Raw genomic sequence first — 20904 nt, forward strand, 5'->3', positions numbered from 1 at the left:
TTGTTGTAGGTAGATAGCCGTCTTTCTTTCTTCTGTGAGATGTCTGGCACCCTGAGTAAGGCAGTGGCCTAAGAAAACCACTTGACCAAGGCAAAGCTGAAGTTTTGAGGCTGGGACTCGACAATTCAGTTTTGCTAGATGCTTGAGGAGGCTAACACTGGCCCTGATGGACATTTGCTCCGTGGGGTCACACAAAAGAAGATCATCCACGTATTGTAAAAGTACTACCTCAGAGTTGTCCAACTGCCACGGCAGCAGACAGCTAGACATGTTCTTTGCAAACTGATTAGGGCTATTCTGTGCTCCCTGCGGCATCACCGTCCAAGTCAGTTGCCTGCCCTGATATGTAAATGCAAACAGAAACTGACAGTCTTTATGTAGTGGAATGCTGAAAAAGGCGTTTGCTAAATCAATTACTGTAAACAAGGCTGCGGTAGATGGTATTTGTGAGAGAAGTGTATGTGGGTTAGGCACCACAGGAGTTTCCAAGACTGTCGCTGCATTTACTGCCCTCAAATCCTGCACCAATCGATAAGCGGGTGGCTGCCCCGGTTGGGATTTTTTCCTTACGGGAAACAACGGCGTATTGCACGGGGAGACACAGGGGATTTGTGCCCCTTTCTCTATCAAGGTCTGAATTTGCTGGTGTAGACCTTGTTCTTGTGCATGTGTGAGCGGGTACTGGCAAACCTTAGGAAAGGGCGTGCCGGGCTTGAGATACACCTGTACTGGTTCTACCGGCTATCTCCCAATGTCGTCTGGGCCTTGTGACCTCAGATGAGAAGGGATTTCCTCTGTGTATGGAGCTAACCTGAGATCTTTTGGGAGATTTCCATTCGTATCTGGTATGTTAATCATAACCGTGGGTAGCGCCCGTAAGTTTCAGACCTCTGTGTGCATCAGAGTTTGGATCCTTTAAAGTAAGGATCATCTGACCATTGTCCTGGTATTGAATTCGGGATCGGAATTTAGACAAGAGATCTGCTCCTAAAAGATTTACTGGGCAGGTCGGGGATATGACAAATTGTGCCATTACTTCCGGAAATGGGCCAATCTTAATAGGTTTGGTGAGAGTGTGTTTGTTAGGTCTGCCATCTACACCGATCAATATTAGATTGTCGTTAGAAAATTGGACTGGGAGACCCTGGGGCAGTTCAGTGGATTTTAAAATGGAGTTGGCCGCCCCAGTGTCTACCATGAACTTCACCGGTTTCCCTCCTACCAGGAGAACTACAGATGAACAGAGCCCGGGGGTGGTTACGGGCATCACGATGGCAGACTCTGGTTGGCCTCCATTTCAGAATGGACGGTCTTGGGGGACATTTTCTCGTGAGTCTCGTGGGCCGGGCGTCCTATTTCTAGATAGGGGGCTTGGGTGGTGCACTGGCTAGCAGGGGTGTGACAGTCCCTTTGGATGTGTCCTGACCGGCCACACCTCCAACACTGAAGACCGGAATTCACTACTGGTCTTTTCCCGGGATACATTACTCGCTGATCAAGTACCGCCATGGGGTAATAGTGGGGCTGTAAGGGAGGATACTGTGTTGCGGGTACTGCGGGTGCCGCAAGTGCTACTGCAGCAGGCTTGGATTTAGGCTTAACCGCAGAAGCGGTCCGGGCGACCCTTTTCTGGAACTTTTTGCTACCTTTAGGGCATCTCCTGGGGTGGCTGACTCAACATCTGGTCGTACAGTCAATATCTCATCCTTGATCTCAGTCCGTAACCCCTGGATAAAGGCGGATACTAACAGCTGGCAATGAGTTTTAGTATGTAAGGAGAACTCAAGGTCCTTATAGACCTGCATAAGGCGCCCATAAAACTTCTCAGCTGACTCCCCCTTCTCTTGAGTGACATCTGTGAGGTAGTAGATTGATCAGCCAACTTATCCTGAGCCCATATTTTAAGGGCTTGACAGAAGTCAACCCCACTCTCATACGTATTGGCGTCTAATGCTCTATTATATGGGATAGCAGCCTCTACCATGGGATAATATCCTTCACCGGCTTTTACACGGAGCAGGTGTAAAAGATCTTGCCTTGTTGTTGAATATATCTCTCTATTTGCGGCCATACCCCTGTAAAAAGCCATGGGGGAATGTTCGGGAGACGGTTACACAGAGTGTCCGTCTGTTCTGGGGTAAACGGGGTATATTTGGGTGGGCTGGTATTCTGGTCCTCTTCCTCCATTTCCTACATCTTTTATGAGAGTGGGTCGAGGTGGGGGGAAATCAGCATGAGTACTGATTGTTGGGAGATCTTGGCGGTAGGGGAACACCGAGGGAGACCAGATATCGGGTTTGATTAGTTGAGTGGCATAATCAACGAGATCCCTGTCGATGGCCAAGAGTCTTATCTCTCTCAATTTAGTTGGATGCGTGGCGATGTATTGCTTTATAGCCCCGACTATTTTTTTGGCTGCGTCTTGTTTTGGATATCCAAAAATACCTGTGGAAATAAATGGCAGGGCTAGGGTTGGGACCGCATGAAGCTGGGATGCGTATGCTATGGTGTTTTGAATTGTTTCTGTAAGCAGGTGGTGTGACCTGGGTACATCCAGGGGATCATATTTTGGTCCCACCGCATGTATAACATACTGACATGATAGCTGTCCCGCTCTTGTAGCCATCACCTATCGATCTCTTAACGGACCGTGGTCACGGATGTGATCGTTGGATGCAGTTTGTATTGTAGGTCCCCCAATACGACATATTTCTGCAGCTAGCGCCCCCCTCCCCCCCCCAACTTGCTGTTGCGGTATACTCCCCATTCCTATTCTCAATATAGTGGAAAATTCCGAAGGACCATTCAGTAAAAAAGACTCCACCTCCTGGTACTCGTGTCCATGTTCTATTTCCCCAGTTCGGGAGAGGGTGAATAGGGTAGAGTTCGGAGGACCTTGGGTCTCTCCGAATGGAGTGTGGACCATGGCGGGAGCAGGTGGGGGCAATGGTTTATAATACCCTCACGTAACCTCCGGTCCTCCCAAGACCTCCTTCTTTAATCTACACTTATTCGTTCCTCACCCAATCGCCTCCAAGATTTCTCCTGAATATCCCCCGTCCTATGGAATTCTGTGCCTCAACACGTCCGATTATCCACCACACCTGGATCCTTCAGACGGAACCTGAAAACCCATCTCTTCAAACAAGCTTACAGCGTGCCATGACCTTTCTTACTGCCACCTCAACAACCCCGGAGCTACTGCAACCCCTCAACCTACTGTCTCCTTCCCTGTTCCTGTAGACTGTAAGCCCGCAAGGGCTGGATCCTCTTCCCTCTGTACCGTTCTATCATTGTTAGTTTGTTTACTGTAAGTGATATCTGTATTTGTTATCTAACCCCTCCTTATGTACAGCACCATGGAATCAATGGCACTATATAAATAATAATAATAATAATACGCGCCTTCAGCATTAAGTAATGGGAAGGTTGGTGCTACAACACTGGGTCTGCGTGCTCCACAATTACAACACATCTCGCATCATCACTTTGAAGTTTTCTACTCTGTTGGTATCGCCATATTGCCGGGTGCTTCCTCTTCAGTACCTGGGCACTGGCAGGGCAGGAAGTTACATATAATGTTAGCATTTTCCCCTCTGAGCCTAAGTAGAGATCTGATAACAGGCAAAGGTCTTTTTTCTTCTGGTTAAAAATAAGTTGTTCACCTTAGTTCTTTAAAAAAAATTAAAAAGCACCCAGTATGATCAAAAATCCTACGCTGCTCGTCTTTCAGTGCTGCCAGGGTTCCCCGACGCTCCGTTTTCTCTTCTGGCTGAAACTGCTGCAGCCAGGAAATCTACGCAGAGGGGAACGCAGAGAACAGGGCATTGCTGCAAGAGGAGTAGCAAGGGATCATTAAGGTGATAATGCCTTCTTTACTTATTTTTTTTTAGCATGCTGGACGGTTATAATGTGTAGACAACCCCTTTAATCATTTTAGATGGCCGCATATAATTCTACATGTCCTTTGTATTAGCTGCTGCCTGGTTGGTGCGTGTCCTCAGTAGCTCATTCTTGTAAAGAAGGGACTGTCTGTGGTTCGATAACCCCTGTTAGCCAGAACTTCAGAATTCCCTTTCCTAAGTGAGGCTAACTGGGCTTAGATTATATATAACTGCTGCCTTTTTTCACTGGTTAAGTTACTCGTAGTTTCTTTATATGATCAAAATATCAGCTCTCCAGCTATTCTGCAGTCTGAGCCACCAAGAGGTTATAGGCTGTAGTTCTAATGATTGCAGGCACCCTGTGGACATTGTGGTTAAAGGGGTTTACCCAGTGGCGTACCGCCAATGGCGGCAGACCACGCCACTGCTATGGGGCCCGTGGCCGGAGGGGGTCCGTGAGGGCCCCAAGCAGCGTGGAGACGAGGAGGGTAGGTGAATAGGAGGTTGCGGCGGCAGAGAAGCGGGTTGCGGCAGTGGAGGAGCGGGGCACACGCTGTAGCCGCTGCTGCAGCTATCCGTGTGCCCGCTGCTAAAGGAACATGAATATTCCCTCTTCTCCACTCCCATGGGCGTGGAGAACACGGAATATTCATTCGCTTTAGTAGCGGCCACGGAGGAGCGCTGAGCCCCGGCTCCTGCTGTTAGTGCAGAGGAGTGAATGTGCCGGCAGCAGCAGCTCACCTCGGCTTCTGAGAGCGCGCGCTGCTCAGATGCCAACATGAGCTGCAGCAGACAGGACGCAGCGCTGGAGCAGAGGTGAGGAAGGAAGGTGAGTATAAGTGTTTATTGTTTTATGTGTGCAGTGATTGGGGGGATGAGGAAGCCACACATACCAGGATACTTGGATTAAGGAGGCCACACATACCAGGAATGGGGGATTAAGGAGGCCACACATACCAGGATACTTGGATTAAGGAGGCCACACATACCAGGAATGGGGGATTGAGGAGGCCACACATACCAGGATACTTGGATTAAGGAGGCCACACATACCAGGAATGGGGGATTGAGGAGGCCACACATACCAGGATACTTGGATTAAGGAGGCCACACATACCAGGAATGGGGGATTAAGGAGGCCACACATACCAGGATACTTGGATTAAGGAGGCCACACATGCCAGGAATGGGGGATTAAGGAGGCCACACATACCAGGATACTTGGATTGAGGAGGCCACACATACCAGGATACTTGGATTAAGGAGGCAACACATACCAGGGATGGGGGCTTGAGGAGGCCACACATACCAGGAATGGGGGATTGAGGAGGCCACATAGACCAGGATTTGGGGATTGAGGAGGCCACATAGACCAGGATTTGGGGCTTGAGGAGGCCACACATACCAGGAATGGGGGATTGAGGAGGCCACACATACCAGGAATGGGGGATTGAGGAGGCCACATAGACCAGGATTTGGGGATTGAGGAGGCCACATAGACCAGGATTTGGGGATTGAGGAGGCCACACATACCAGGATTTGGGGATTGAGGAGGCCACACATACCAGGATTTGGGGATTGAGGAGGCCAAACATACCAGGATTTGGGGATTGAGGAGGCGACACGTACCAGGATTTGGGGATTGAGGAGGCGACACGTACCAAGATTTGGGGATTGAGGAGGCCTCACGTACCAGGATTGGGGGATTGAGGAGGCCGCACATACCAGGATTGTGGGATTGAGGGGGCCACACATACCAGGGATTGGGGGATTGAGGAGGCTACACATACCAGGGTTTGTGGGGGCCACACATACCAGGGATTGTGGGATTGAGGGGCCACACCTACGAGGATGGGGAAATTTACCAGTAGCTGCTGCATTTCCCACCCTAGGCTTATACTCAAGTCAATAGGTTTTCCCATTTTTATGTGGTAAAATTAGGGGCCTCGGCTTATATTCGGGTCGGCTTATTTAAAATATACGGTATTTTAAAATCAGTGAGTACGTGGTGCCCATAATACTGCAAGACTGTGGCGTTCATTATACTATACTGAGGCTGCATCTTACCCTATGGGGTGTGTAATATACTGTATGGAGGACTATGGGGAGTGCATTATATTCTTATGGGGGGCGCATTATACTATATGGAGGATTATGGGGGCGCATTATACTATATGGAAGATTATTGGTGGTGCATTATACTATATGGAAGGCTATGTGGGGCCATTATAATATTTTGAGGGCTATGTGGGGGGCCATTATACTGTATGAAAGCAATTATACAGTGTGAAGGTTTGTGTGGGGTCCATTATACTGTTTGGAGGGCTGTGTGGGGGCCATTATACTGTTTGGAGGGCTGTGTGGGGGCCATGAGAGTGTATGGAGGGCTCTGTGGGTTCACAGTTGGGGGATTATACTGTGTTAGGGTCACCATACTTTGCCGTGGGAGTTGAAGTGGGGTACAATAGGGTCATTATACTGTGCATGTGGAGGAATGCACCATAGGGGTATCATACTGTTTGGGGGGCACTTTTGTTGGCATCATACTTTATGGGGGCAATGAAGGAGAAATCTACGACTTCAGAAGGAGGTAAATTACTATGTAAAGGCTGGAAAGTTATGAGATCTGCTCTTCTGTGACACAGACAAATATTTATTTTTTGTAGGGGGGGAGGGGGCCCAATTAGAGCTTCTGCTATGGGGCCCCATGACTTCTATGTACGCCCTGGGTTTACCCATAATTAAGAGTTACCCCTTATCCATCATTATGGGACAACTTACGGATTGAAGTAGGTACAACCATTAGGATTCCCAGAAAAGACCTCTAACAAAGCCCCATCTGAATGGAGCGGAGGTCAAGCACCATTGCGCCATTCCATGTCTATGGGACTGCTGGAAAAAGCCACGAACAGCGCTTTCATAGAACAGGTAATAGAGTGGAGGTGCACATGCTCATCATCACTCCGTTCAGAGCCTCATTGTCAGGATCTCTGGGGGTCCCATCGGTCAGACCAAGGATCAGGAAGTCAGAAGTGGACAACGTTCTCACATGAATTTACAAAGGTTTCTGGAGGGTGGCTTGTCCATAAAAAATGTCACACTAATAAAATATTGGAAATCCTTTTGTCACAAATTACGCCAGATTTCTCACTCAGGGTGGTGCCCGTGTTACATTTTAGTTGTTCTTTTTGTCGTATCACCATTTACAGTTAAGGATCATACGTTCTCACAGTATTAGGGAATCTGAGCATCAGCCACAATTATGTAATAAAGGAATACACCAGGATAAGCTGTGTTATGACTAGTGCAGTGCCTTAAGGCTTATGTGCCTAACTCTGGCCCGGGGGCCAAATCTGACCCACCGGGTCGTTTTATTTGGCCCGGGGGCCAAATCTGACCCACCGGGTCGTTTTATTTGGCCCGGGGGCCAAATCTGACCCACCGGGTCGTTTTATTTGGCCCGGGGGCCAAATCTGACCCACCGGGTCGTTTTATTTGGCCCGGGGGCCAAATCTGACCCACCGGGTCGTTTTATTTGGCCCGGGGGCCAAATCTGACCCACCGGGTCGTTTTATTTGGCCCGGGGGCCAAATCTGACCCACCGGGTCGTTTTATTTGGCCCGGGGGCCAAATCTGACCCACCGGGTCGTTTTATTTGGCCCGGGGGCCAAATCTGACCCACCGGGTCGTTTTATTTGGCCCGGGGGCCAAATCTGACCCACCGGGTCGTTTTATTTGGCCCGCGACGCCAGAACCACCACCCCTATGTGGGGCCCATTATTTTGTATGAAGGACTATGTGGGGCCCATTATTTTGTATGGAGGACTATGTGGGGCCCATTATTTTGTATGGAGGACTGTGTGGGGCCCATTATTTTGTATGGAGGACTATGTGGGGCCCATTATTTTGTATGGAGGACTGTGTGGGGCCCATTATTTTGTATGGAGGACTATGTGGGGCCCATTATTTTGTATGGAGGACTATGTGGGGCCCATTATTTTGTATGGAGGACTATGTGGGGCCCATTATACTGTATGGAGGACTATGTGGGGCCCATTATACTGTATGGAGGACTATGTGGGGCCCATTATTCTGTATGGAGGACTATGTGGGGTCCATTATTCTGTATGGAGGACTATGTGGGGCCCATTATACTGTATGGAGGACTATGTGGGGCCCATTATTCTGTATACTGGTTTGGCTGCGACTTTGTCCACGTTTTTCATTTTGGCAGTCTGTGTGTTTGAGTTTGACATCCCTGCCAAGGGGAGAAACATTGCTTATGTCTTTGGTGTTCTTTTCATTTTGGGGTAATATAGTGCCCTCTTCAGGTGCACCATTAGGAATAATGTATCACTTTGTCCTGTAGTGTTCCCTTTAAGAAACATCTTTTCAGACATGAGGAATCTTCTTCTCCTTTGGAGATCCAAGCAGTGATGTTTGGTGCAGCGAGTGGCCAGATTTGTGATGTTTTGCTCTGTACAGTGGGCTGAGAGGTCAGGCATCGGTGTGTCCTGTTGCCAACAGTACAGATGTTTCCTGCACAAAGGCAAGCAAATGTAAAGTGCTCGGAAATAGAGCCTGGGATATCATCAACTGGATTCTGAAAAAATCCTAGATTAAAATGTCATAAAATGCTCCACTATCTGCATTCTTATCTTACTCGGTCTATGGTAACAGACTGTTCTGTGACATAGTACACTGTGTGATACGGGGGCACTGCCTGCCAGCCCTGATGTATTATCGCTGGGTCTCACTGAATATTCTTCATCAGTGACGTAAATGGGTATAATTTGTCCACAATAAAGAATGACTGACTGTAAATAATCAAATCCTCGACAGACCTGTGGTTATAAAATGGTTATTGTCAGTGCACTTACAGAAATAGGAGAAACCACCCCCCATCTGAGCTTACAATCTAAGGGCTCATTCAGACTCGTCTATAATCTGTCCATGTGCTGTCCGTATACAAAACAGGTAGAGAACTGACAGCACACTGACCAATGTGAGTCAATGTTAGTTCACATGAACGATGGTCTGCATGTGAAGAATCCCAGCAAGCGCTACTGTAGATCAGACTCTCCTATTGTAGGTGGGTGCAAAACACAGATGAAATATCACCCCTATGTCATCTTTTTCACCGATCCAGTATAATTAACATGAGAAACTGTATTTAGCCTTTTTAATATTTATTAAATTGTTCATGTAAAAATTGCTGCCATATGAGAATGCGGATAAAACATTGTTTTTTTTCTGGATGAAAAATGGATAATTTTGCACACTCTTATGTGATCCCAGCCTAATGCTAGACTTGTGATGTACCCTTGATGTATGTATGTGTATAGTGACTTATGACTATGACATCTGTATGTGTATAGTGACTTATGACTATGACATCTGTATGTGTATAGTGACTTATGACTATGACCTCATCTGATTTCAGTTTGAAGGACGGAAGTATTGTGAACATGATTTCCAGATGCTCTTCGCCCCATGTTGCCATGAGTGCGGTAAGCCCATTGTATTAGTTTCCTTGTTAGCCCGCGTTATTTGGACACAGGACTTGCTGTGCGGAATATTTGAGAACATTTTATATACGTTTTGCCCTTATGATCCCAGGAGGTGGTTGCTCTTTACATTGGGTAATGTAGATCAGAACATGCTAGCTGGAATAAACAGCTTCTGATCGTCTACTTATTAATGTGTATAGAACTAGAGGTCTCACAGATATCGTAGGGTGGTCTATCACATCCCTGAAATGAAAAGGGCTCTTCACCTAAAGAGTTAATGACTGAGTGTGCAGGGTTGTATGTGCACCTCTAGCATGAGACCAGGGTCTAGTTCCTCTACTAGAAAAAAAAACAAAAAACTTCATTACAGACATGGTGATCAACACATTTTGGGTGTTAGTGTGAATTTGGCCTATCAGTATTTGGTGCGTTTTTTACCTCCGTATTTGTAAGCCACAATCAGGAGAGGGTGATAAATATAGAAGAGGTGATGTGTTTCTATTATACTTTTCCTCTGATTGTTCCTCTCCTGATTTTGGCTCACAAATACTGAGGTAAAATACTGACCAAATACTGAACATGTGCACGTGGCCTTATACTGGTATTGCTAAGCCATATTGTCATGATTTCTACTGTGGTGAAAAATTAGAAAATTTCGTCCTCAAAACTAGGCTTTATGCATCCACTTTAGTGGAAAAAAAATAAAAGTACAGACTGCTGAAATGTGAACAAAAAAATATTGTTAGGTCATTCCGGCTGTTTCAGGCCTGGTCATTTAGAGGGTTAAGTGAAGAGGCCATATCACATGCAGCTGGTGAGCGATGTTCATTTTTTGCCCTAGATAGGCGCTTGTATGTATTTGTATATCTCACTTTTGCTGGGTTTGATTGTGCTTTTATTACCTCGCCCGTGCTCTTATTGATGTTTCTGCTTTTCGTCCATCTGCAGGTGAATTCATCATTGGCCGTGTTATCAAGGCTATGAATAATAGCTGGCATCCTGAGTGCTTCCGCTGTGATATCTGCCAGCAAGTCCTGGCAGACATTGGCTTTGTCAAGAATGCTGGCAGGTGAGTGACTGTGCCAGGCTGATCAGGTGGTGTTTCTCTATGGCAGGCTCCAGTGTGTGATCTGGGTGTGACGTACACCATGAAATTAGGGCCAGGTTTATCCTCGGATACCGTTCATGCCATTGTCTGATCTCGGATACAGCGGAGGGGTAGATCGTAATCCCATTACTGTTACCAGACAGTGGGGTGCCTGGGCACTGTGATGTGTACTTTACTAATGTGTTACATTCTTAAATAAAAAGATTAAGAACAAACATACTGTACTTTTCAACTGACGTTTGGTACTTTGCTAGCACCAATTAAAAGGGTGTGAGGGGCTGTCACTTTTCACAATTTAGTTCCATATGTAAAGAGTTTTTTGGGACTTTGAGATCAATGACGTGTCCTTGGGATGAGTCGTCAATATCAGATTGGTAGGCCTCTTTATTGTTACCAGACACGGCTCTCTACTTTTAGTAGTGGCAGTGCCTTATATTGCAGCTTAGTCCCTTTCAGTTGAATGGAAGAGAGCTGCAAAGCTAGCCATAGCCACTACTACAAATACAGAGCCTTGCCTGGTAACAATAAAGAGGCTGCAGAGCTCTCCAGAGTGCCATACCCTGAGTATTGAGTGTGTGCTCCCCATCTTCCCCACTGGTTATGATATTGATGCCTCATTGATTCACCTGAAGAACTTTCTACCAATGGAGGGGATTGAATTGAGACGAGCGTACTAATCTGAAAATGTGGGACATTTCTGTTACTGACACATTCCGACTAGGAGAATGCTGTTGATTGCATTACACACATGTTTAGGGAGTCCTGATGGTGTCACAAGGTGCCCCCATACAATTCAAGCTAGCCCATAATCTAGGACTCAAGAAGGGGCTTGTACACGACGTCCACCATCCAGCTCTGTGTCGCAATTTTCTGTCTCCTAGCAAACACTCCTGACACGTTCACTGTCTGTCTGTCTGTCTGTCTGTCTGTCTGTCTGTCTGTCTGTCTGTCTGTCTGTCTGTCTGTCTGTCTGTCTGTCTGTCTGTCTGTCCTCGCACCCGCCAGGTGAAGTGACCATTAATTGCCGCTTGCATGAACTTGAAATGTGTTTTTTGCTTTGTTTTTTACTTTTTGTTTTTTTAGACACCTGTGTCGTCCTTGCCACAACCGCGAGAAAGCCAGGGGCTTGGGGAAATACATCTGCCAAAAATGCCACGCCATTATTGATGAGCAGCCACTAATATTCAAGAATGACCCTTACCATCCAGATCACTTCAACTGTGCCAACTGCGGGTATGATTCAATATGTCCGCACAGTTTCTGTTGCTCTTAAGTGTAGCTTTTCCATCTTATCTGCTCTACTACAACTTGTATGTATATACAGTACAGACCAAAAGTTTGGACACACCTTCTCCTTTAAAGATTTTTCTGTATTTTCTTGACTATGAAAATTGTACATTCACATTGACTGCATCAAAACTATGAATTAACACATGTGGAATTATATACTTAACAAAAAAGTGTGAAACAACTGAAAATATGTCTTATATTCTAGGTTCTTCAAAGTAGCCACCTTTTGCTTTGATGACTGCTTTGCCACATGTGTTAATTCATAGTTTTGATGCCTTCAGTGTGAATGTACAATTTTCATAGTCATGAACATACAGAAAAATTTTTAAATGAGAAGGTGTGTCCAAACTTTTGGTATGTGTGTGTATATATATATATATATATATATATATATATATATATATATATATATATATATATATATATATATATATATATATATATATATATATATATATATATATATATATATATATATATATATATATATATATATATATATATATATATATATATATATATATATATATATATATATATATATATATATATATATATATATACATATATACATACATACATACATACATGCATGCATGCATGCATGCATGCATACATGCATGCATGCATACATACATACATACATACATACACACATACACACATACACACATACATACATACATACATACACACATACACACACACACACGAGGGTCGTCAGTCAATAAGTAATGCCTCTTATTTTTTTTTCTCCTTTCAATTGGCAAGAAATTCAAATGCAATTACATAGGTTGAAAACCACAACATTAACGATTAATTTTTCACTTTTCAATATAATCTCCATCCATTTCCACAGTCTTGGTCCACCGTTTAACAAGGGCATGTATTCCAGCATGGTAAAAAGCATTCTTGGGACCCACCGTGCACAAACTTTTCTGTATCCCAGTTGTCCAATAATTTTCATCACACTGCCTTTACTGAGGCAGATAATGCCACACAATTCATCTGCAGTCACCCGGCGGTCACCACGAATGATGTCATCGACTCGCTGAATGTTGCTTGGAGTCACTGCGGTTACTGGCCTGCCACTCCACATTTTGTCAGCCAACGGTGATGGCCCTTCAGCTGTGTTACAGCGATGAACCCATCGTCTAACAGTACTGACATCCACTGTTGCATCACCGTACACATTTTTCAGTCTCTCATGAATTCGAATGGGTGTTTCACCTTCTGCATGCAAGAATTCAATCACAGAACGTTGTCTAATACGAACATCGATGTCAGCCATTTTGCAAACGGATACAGTCCTGCCACCTGTTGGTGCAGGAAGTTGCAATTGCTGTGGATTGGAGAAGAAGGTTTGAGGAATTGTGCCAAATTCAAATATTTAACGAGAAAAAAAATAGGAGGCATTACTTATTGACTGATATATATATCAGTTACCACCTCCTATAGTAATATATAATAAGAAAACAGACCAGCACATCCTGAGTGTGAACAGCTGCTAGCTGCAGAAGCTGCACAATATGTATAAAAAGAGGTTGAAGCTGCCTTCTGCCTGACCTTGCACTCCTCCCATTTAACCAGCAGGTGATGTATATTCTATTCTACCAGCCCATTAAATTGTAGGTGTTTTAGCCCAGAAGTGACATGTTTTTTCCAGAGTTGTAGGCTTGTAGCCCAAAAGTGGCATGTAGGCAGAGTAGTACCCATCAGACGGGAGGTCACCTTGCAGCGGTTGATGGGCACACAAGAATTGGCCAATTTATGCGCTAAGAACCTCCATTTTTTGCAAGTAAAGCTTACTGAGTAATAACACCGGTAAGATCAAATGTTTTTATTGTCTTTATGTATCTTGGCCATAATGGAGTGCTGCTGCGCTTTCTTTTTATATGTATATATTGTGCAGTTTCTGCAGCTAGCACCTGTTCACACTTAGGATGTGTTGGTCAGTTTTCTTATTACATATATATCTATATACATATATATTCTACTCTGAGGTTGTCTCATCATAGACCTGATTCCCGATCTAAGTGTTGATTGACGTTATCATCATTGTTAATAGAGAAATGTGCTTCAGTGTATATGTATCTGACTATTCTTAGAAAGGAGCTCACAGCTGATGCTCGGGAACTGAAAGGAGAACTGTACTGCCTGCCGTGCCATGACAAGATGGGAGTCCCGATCTGTGGAGCCTGCAGGAGACCAATTGAAGGCCGAGTGGTGAACGCTATGGGAAAGCAATGGCACGTGGAGGTAAAGACTGAGTTAATTCAAAGATGACAAAGCAGAATATGCAATCCATAATTCTTTTGGGGGGTTTTGTTGCTTGGCCTTCATTGTGCTGTTAAATGACCTGGCAACGCAATTTTCAAGGTCGGTACAATTTATTTTGATCTCAAATATGTAAAGAATTTTTTTGTTTGTTTTTATTCAAGTAATTGTAAAAGAAATAATTGGTGTGTGTCATCATTTTCAGTAACTAACTTTTTTTTTTTATACTTCTGTTGATAAAGCTGTGTGAGGGCTTGTTCTGTGTTTTTTGTGCACTTTATTGGCGCTAATGTGCCATTTGGTGCGGTATACATATGTATATGTACGGTATTTTCAATTTCAATGTATTACAGTTTTTGTTTTAAATGAATCCCCTTAGAGAACTTTGAAGCTGTGATCTCTTGATCACCTCATGCAATACACTGCTGTAGTGTTGCAGTGTATTGTGAAATGAATAATCTCCAATGGAGCCAAGTCATAGGATGGTATTCAGAAGAGATTTTCAGATGGCAGACATTAGGGCCTTTGGAAAGACCCCAGCTGCTATGCCAGCTGATTGGCACCCCGCGATTGCGTTGATGGCTGGCATCTTGAAAACTTTTATATGCTATGGTGACACTTGACTGTGGCATTACGAGGTTAAGCGGATGCGGTTGGTGCTAGTTTTTTCGGGTGCCAGCTATGTGACAGAGCCAAGCCCGCTCTATACAGTCATGGCACTCGGCCGCTGTAATGTATAGATTACATGTCCTGGTTATTGGAGCTAGGTTTTAACTTCCATTTTCTTTTGTTTCTACAGCACTTTGTATGTGCGAAGTGTGAGAAGCCATTTTTGGGCCATCGTCACTATGAGAGAAAGGGTCTGGCTTACTGCGAGACTCACTACAACCAGGTCAGTGACGACGCATCCTTGTGTGGTTTGTTTGTTTTTTGCATTCTGCTGACTATATTCTGGGCTGCCGCTAACTTAGGATGCTTTCTACTAAATCTCTTAATGATTTCTTTAGTGGCTATCTGATAATTTCTTGTAAATGCTCCCCAGGTTAGACATCAGGCTACTTTCTTCACTAAAGTATTACACACTATATTTTACTTGCTGAAAAATGAATATTCTAATTAACATTTGGCTTTATCTCTTCAGCTTTTTGGAGATGTTTGCTTCCACTGCAACCGTGTCATTGAAGGTGATGGTAAGTGTGGGGAAAAGTAAATGTTTGAGATTAATGAATTTTTTATTTATTTTTTAACTTGTTTTATTAAAAGATACTTCATAATAAACATTACCAACATACAGTAAAAAAAATCAGATCATATTAACATCTGTAAAATGAAACATCTTTTACAGTAATGCAGATATTATAACGTAGAGTCAACAAAAGATAATTGCGATTAATTAGGAGATATATAGACATAATGCAACAACTCCACCTACAGTGGGATTCATAAGGACATATTCATAACACCGGGTGCACCCTCAAATAGTGTAGAAATGTCATTTTAGTATCTAACTTAAAGGGAACCTGTCACTCGATTCATGCTGCCCAAACTGTGGGTAGAACGAGTCAGAGAATGGCTCCACAATTGCAGCCAGGTATGGTTTTTTGTTTTTATTTTTATTTTTTTATATATATGTTTCAGAGAAAACCTAGTTTGAAAATCTGATTGGGAGCTATAGGGAGAGACCAGATTAGCCCAGTGCAGGCCCTGACTGCTTCTCCCGCTCTGCTGCTGGTAACGGACAGGTCATCCTATGTACATAAATGAGAGATCTGTCAATCAACTATAGCGGGGTGAGGGCCTGCGTAGGACTAGTCAGTATACTTCCTATAGGCCCCGGCCTGCTCTTAACACTATGCCGGAGCATTTCATACCTGGCTGTGATTTGGCCAGCTTGAAGTCAGTGACAGGTTACCTTTAATATGTTAGCAGGGCATTGACTATAATGCTGCCACCTGCTGGCTAGCTTATATAATGCACATTATCCATAGAGTGCATTGCCTGCTTGTGTTGAGAAAGATTGAGAGGCCCTGTATAGAGCGAATCCTCTCTAACCATCCTCTGTTTTTTCCACAGTCGTGTCTGCCCTGAACAAGGCCTGGTGTGTGAACTGTTTTGCTTGTTCCACCTGTAACACAAAGTTAACTCTCAAGTAAGTAATTCGTGGAACTTTTGAAAATAAAAAATTTGACAAATTGAATGTCCTACAAAGGTGAACATCACGACATCCTTTATTTAATGGCATGTAAGTCTCCTTATGCCCAACTGGCACTCTACACAATGTTTTATAGCATTTTATAAACCCTTACCAGGGGTCTCTAGGCGTGCTCTGCCCCCTGCTGGACTCTAGTGGAATACATTCTGGCACTGTCCTTTCTGTAACTGTTTTTCCTAATAAGGATCTCCTGATTGCACAGATGTTTCTTGTATCTATCAGTGTCCTCAGCTCTTTGGTCTCTTCTTTTGCTGCTTCTTATTCTTTCTTTCATCTTCTCTTCTTTCTTTCCCCATTACTCACTAAGGCATAAGTTTGTAGAAATAGATTTAAAGCCCACTTGCAAGCCCTGTTATGACAAGATGCCAGATGAATTTAAACGTCGGCTTTCCAAGTTATCAAAAGACGCTAAAGATAAAGACAAAAAGAAAAAAGGCTCCTGTCTGTGATTGCTCTTTCTTCTTTCCTTGTCACATGGGTTAGTGGCCTGCCTGTGTGTAACTGTCACTAATCTATGGTGTGACGCACTTACCTAGTCAATCGATGAACAAAATGCTACTTTTTTTTCTACTTATGTGGAATGTATTCTGTTTCTTTATAAGTTCTGAGTGAACCGCAAGTACACTTGTCTCTACTTTTACCTTACAGCACTATTATCAATGATCAAATAAGTCTCTAAAATGCACAAAAATAATAAAAATTAAGTTGGTTCTAATTTCTCCAAAAGCGCTCTGTTGTGCCTCACACAAGTTTCTATAGAAAAAAACATAAGAAGTTAGGCTTTCATGGAGAATCAGTCTGTAAATGAAGATGGTGATCTCAGATGCTACCACTTCACAAGCTTAAAGAAGCACTCCTCCCATCAAAATTGTTATCCTCTTAATATATTGCAATCATCATATTATATAGCACTGTGTACTTACAATTGCTCATTTTGTCTTTCTACACAATTAATTCTTCTCTTTTCCATTAGGTCTGTGACATCATGTGATTAAAAACGGACTACCTGAATCCTTCTAATCTCTAGGTAGAAACAGGAGGTCAATTTTCCCTGTATGACTCATGAGTCAGTACAAAAGTTAATGGGTGGGGGGCAGCTGGGTCAGGAAGAGGGGAATGGTAAATGCAGGGAAAAGATGCTTCCTGTTTCTATAAAGAGCAGAGAAAAGAGGAATTAACTGGGTAGAAGGGCAAGATGAGCAATTATAAGTACACAGTGCTATATAATATGATGACTGCAATATATTAAGAGGATAAAACGTTGATTGTAGTGATTCTTTAAAGAGTAACCGTCGTTTTATTGTTATTTCACACATGAAAATAAGCAAATTTGTCATTTAACTCATCAGAGAAATCTGCTTCTTTCTTCTCCTGAACAGATTTTTAATTCTCAATTCATGGGTAATATGTGTATTCAGTGAAGACAGATTTTTTACATTACTTATCTAGGAGATGGGAGCTGCTCCTGATCAGATTTTATATGGACAGGAGGAGCTTTGCTTCTAGCGCCTTCCTCTTACTATCTCTCCTCTACAAAGAATCCTCTACAAAGAATCTTATGAGTGGTAATGTAAAAAAATCTGTCTTCACTGAATACAGATTTTACCTGTGAGTTGAGAATGACTGATCAATCCAGGAGGAGAAAGATCTATCTATCTTATTTCCAATAAGATAAATTACAAATTTGCTTCACTTCACGCATACTATTGATTTGTGAAATAAAAGTTAAAACACTGGATACTCTTTAAAGGAATTCTCCGCTTTGGAAAATGCCTGTCCCCCAGCTGCAGTTTGTATAAAAAAAAAACCAAGCCAAACTGTGCTTTACTTTCTGTCCCCAAGTGCAGCGCTGAATCTGCGCGGTTGCTCCTTGTGTCTTTTATGTCTGCAGTACTTGTGTCACGTTGGCAGAACGGCAACCAATCAGCGGCTCAGCAGCTCTGACTCGGTTGATGACATAAGCCGCTGAGCTCAGTTATCGGCTGCAGTGCGGATGATGTGATGTCAGTGCTGCAAACAATAACAAAAACTAGGAGCAATGGAGGAGACTTGGCGCATGACCTGGAGAGGGGGAGTAAAGCTCTTTTTTTTTTTTTTTTTTTTTTTTTTTTTTTGCAGCAGAAGGGGATGTGAAGGGATTTTCCAAAACCAGATAATCCCTTTAATGAGTAAGGGTGCTTTTGGTGAAAAGGTCACACTCCACTCCTGGGTCAGGAAGGCAGTATACATCCTGGTTTTGAGAGACTATGCAACCAAATGCGAAAAAAGCGAAATTGTTGCTAAAACGTGACAATTCCAGTAGTACTTTACCATTTACAATGGTCTTCAGTGTTGAGAATGGTGTCACTCTATGCACTGGTACTAGAAGCATATTGTGTTCCTCCTGCCGTCACCTTAGTGCACAGCTGTAGGCTGTCTATCCTGCATAATACTCATGGGGAATAGATGTAGTCAGAGGGTTGTGTAGCTGCTGCAGAAAACAAAACAATCTAGCCATTCACATGAGCATGTGGCCGAGGCCAAATTTCTAATCCATGATGACATTTGTGAACAGACTGCATTGGATGTAGCAAAAAATAGTGTTAGCATGTTGGTAGTATGTATGTCTGTGGTTATTCAGAAGCTTGCTCATTTCTAGGCATGCACTTTAACCTTGTGGTAAATTTGTGTAGTTCTCATAACTCACATATTACTAGAGATGAATGGGTTCAGTCTAATCCCTTTAACTTTAAAAGTGTTGTCCACTACTCTGACAACCCTTTGTCAATCACTATGTTTCCCCCATATAAAATAGTAACAGCTATAATCCCCTCCAGTGCAGGCATCATTCCAGGGTGTGTGTACTGGTTTCCCGGGGCTTGCATAACATTGGCCGCAAAGCTCACGTGACACAATCAGCAGCCGCTTCACTCTCCCCTACTTCGGACAGATCGGACATTTAGAGGAAGGCAGTTGTTGCTGCTCTCTTATTTCCCCCGAATGTCTCTCTGATTTTAGGAGAGCCGGTGCCAACCCGCTGGAATGGCGCCTGCACCAGAGGTGAGTATAGATGTTATTATTTTATAAGGGGTAAACCTAGTGATTGAGAAGGGCTTATCCAAGTGGGGAACAACCCCTTTTAAATACAAGTCATTGAATTTACATTCTAATCATATTTTTCATGGGTGACGGCTTGAAAGCTCATTATTTTCACTGGTATTGTCCAGCTATGCTGTAATCCTGGGATCTGTTTCTCCATGACCAGTTAAATATATCCTATTGGCCCCTGTAAAAGCAAGAATAGGGGCCATATTTGTTGTCACTCAGCTTTTCAAGAACAAGGTATGACTAAGAGATGACAACACTTTTGCCTGTGTTTGGGGAGAATGGCTTCTCAGGGGTTGGATGTTGCCTTGATTTATTTTGTAACCTTTTCTGATCACATTGTTTGTTTTATTTTTTATTTTTAAAGGAACAAGTTTGTGGAATTTGACATGAAGCCAGTCTGTAAGAAATGCTATGAGAAGTTCCCTCTGGAGTTGAAGAAACGGCTCAAAAAGCTCTCGGAAACCTTAGCAAGAAAATAATCCTTTCCTGTGTGGGATAGAAGAGTCTGCCGCGTGCAGCATGCTAGTCCAGCATTGATCATACCTTCTACTTGACTTTGTTCTATTCACTGAGGCTGTTACCTGCACTAACATTCACGGCAATATTTATCTGCATGATTATTGTATTAAACTACAATGCACAGGCTATTTATTCCTTCACCTCATTAATACCTTCTTGCCTTGCTGCACTAAACGGCAGCAGTGTCATTTATGTATTGCTACGTACTTTGTTTCATGCCGCCATATGTAGAACAGTATTACTCCACTAAAACACTGTATATGTGACTGAAAAGCTCTTAAAGTACATATGCGTTTGTGCATAGAGAAAGAACTGACCATAGGCTACTTAGCGTCATGTGACCCCAGGATACGTCTGAACTAGTGTTGAGCGAGTATGTTCTGTTAACCCTTTTGGCGAGTATGCTCGGGCCGAGCTCTGAGTATTTATAGCTGCTCGGTGATATGGTTGAATCGCTCTCGTGTGCATGATTTGCGACTGTTTGACAGCTTTATTACATGTGAGGAATGCCTATTTCTTACACATTCCTCACATGTAATAAAGCTGTCAAACAGTCGCAAATCATGCACACGAGAGCGATTCAACCATATCACCGAGCAGCTATAAATACTCAGAGCTCGGCCCGAGCATACTCGCCAAAAGGGTTAACAGAACATACTCGCTCATCACTAGTCTGAACCTTTAGGGTTCGTTTTACACAGAGTTGTTTTCTAGGCATTTTTGGAACAGAAACTCTTCCAAAACCACGAGTTTTTATTGTAGAGTTTTACTCCAAAAACCACCTGAAATAAACGAAGTGTGAACAGAGACTTCTAGCAAATAGGCAACACAAGTTTTGTTAAGGGTGTGTGCACACGTTAAGCATTTGCAGCAGATTTTTCTAGATCAGAAACAAGAGTGTTTGCAGAAAAAAGCGCTGCAGAAAAAAGCACTGCATAAAATCTGCATGTGTTTGGTGCATTTTCAATTGCGGGGTTTGTTATCCATTCATTTGAATGGGTGAAAGACGATAGAAGA

At 43.4% G+C, this 20904-nt stretch overlaps 1 protein-coding gene across 7 annotated transcripts in view; it reads left to right on the top strand.

Moving 5' to 3' along the window:
- The window catches only part of LIMS1 (LIM zinc finger domain containing 1), a 77679-nt gene extending 57357 nt beyond the window's left edge, over positions 1-20322 (top strand). For 5 of the 7 annotated variants that reach the window (XM_073664820.1, XM_073664818.1, XM_073664817.1 and 2 more), the window contains 8 exons: positions 9328-9394; positions 10343-10463; positions 11586-11735; positions 13901-14051; positions 14869-14961; positions 15211-15259; positions 16143-16218; positions 16589-16745. In XM_073664820.1, the coding sequence (XP_073520921.1) occupies positions 9328-9394; positions 10343-10463; positions 11586-11735; positions 13901-14051; positions 14869-14961; positions 15211-15259; positions 16143-16218; positions 16589-16730 (849 nt within the window). In that variant the 3' untranslated portion in view covers positions 16731-16745. Of the gene's footprint in view, positions 1-9327; positions 9395-10342; positions 10464-11585; positions 11736-13900; positions 14052-14868; positions 14962-15210; positions 15260-16142; positions 16219-16588; positions 16746-19732 lie in introns of those variants that run through there. The other 2 variants (XM_073664816.1, XM_073664815.1) reach the window with 1 other exon arrangement.
- The last annotated feature ends 582 nt before the right edge of the window (positions 20323-20904 follow it).

Source organism: Phyllobates terribilis, unplaced genomic scaffold, assembly GCF_046119375.1.
Source record: "Phyllobates terribilis strain yellow unplaced genomic scaffold, ASM4611937v1 Scaffold_2__4_contigs__length_985480577, whole genome shotgun sequence".
In the NCBI taxonomy this organism is placed as follows: domain Eukaryota; kingdom Metazoa; phylum Chordata; class Amphibia; order Anura; family Dendrobatidae; genus Phyllobates; species Phyllobates terribilis.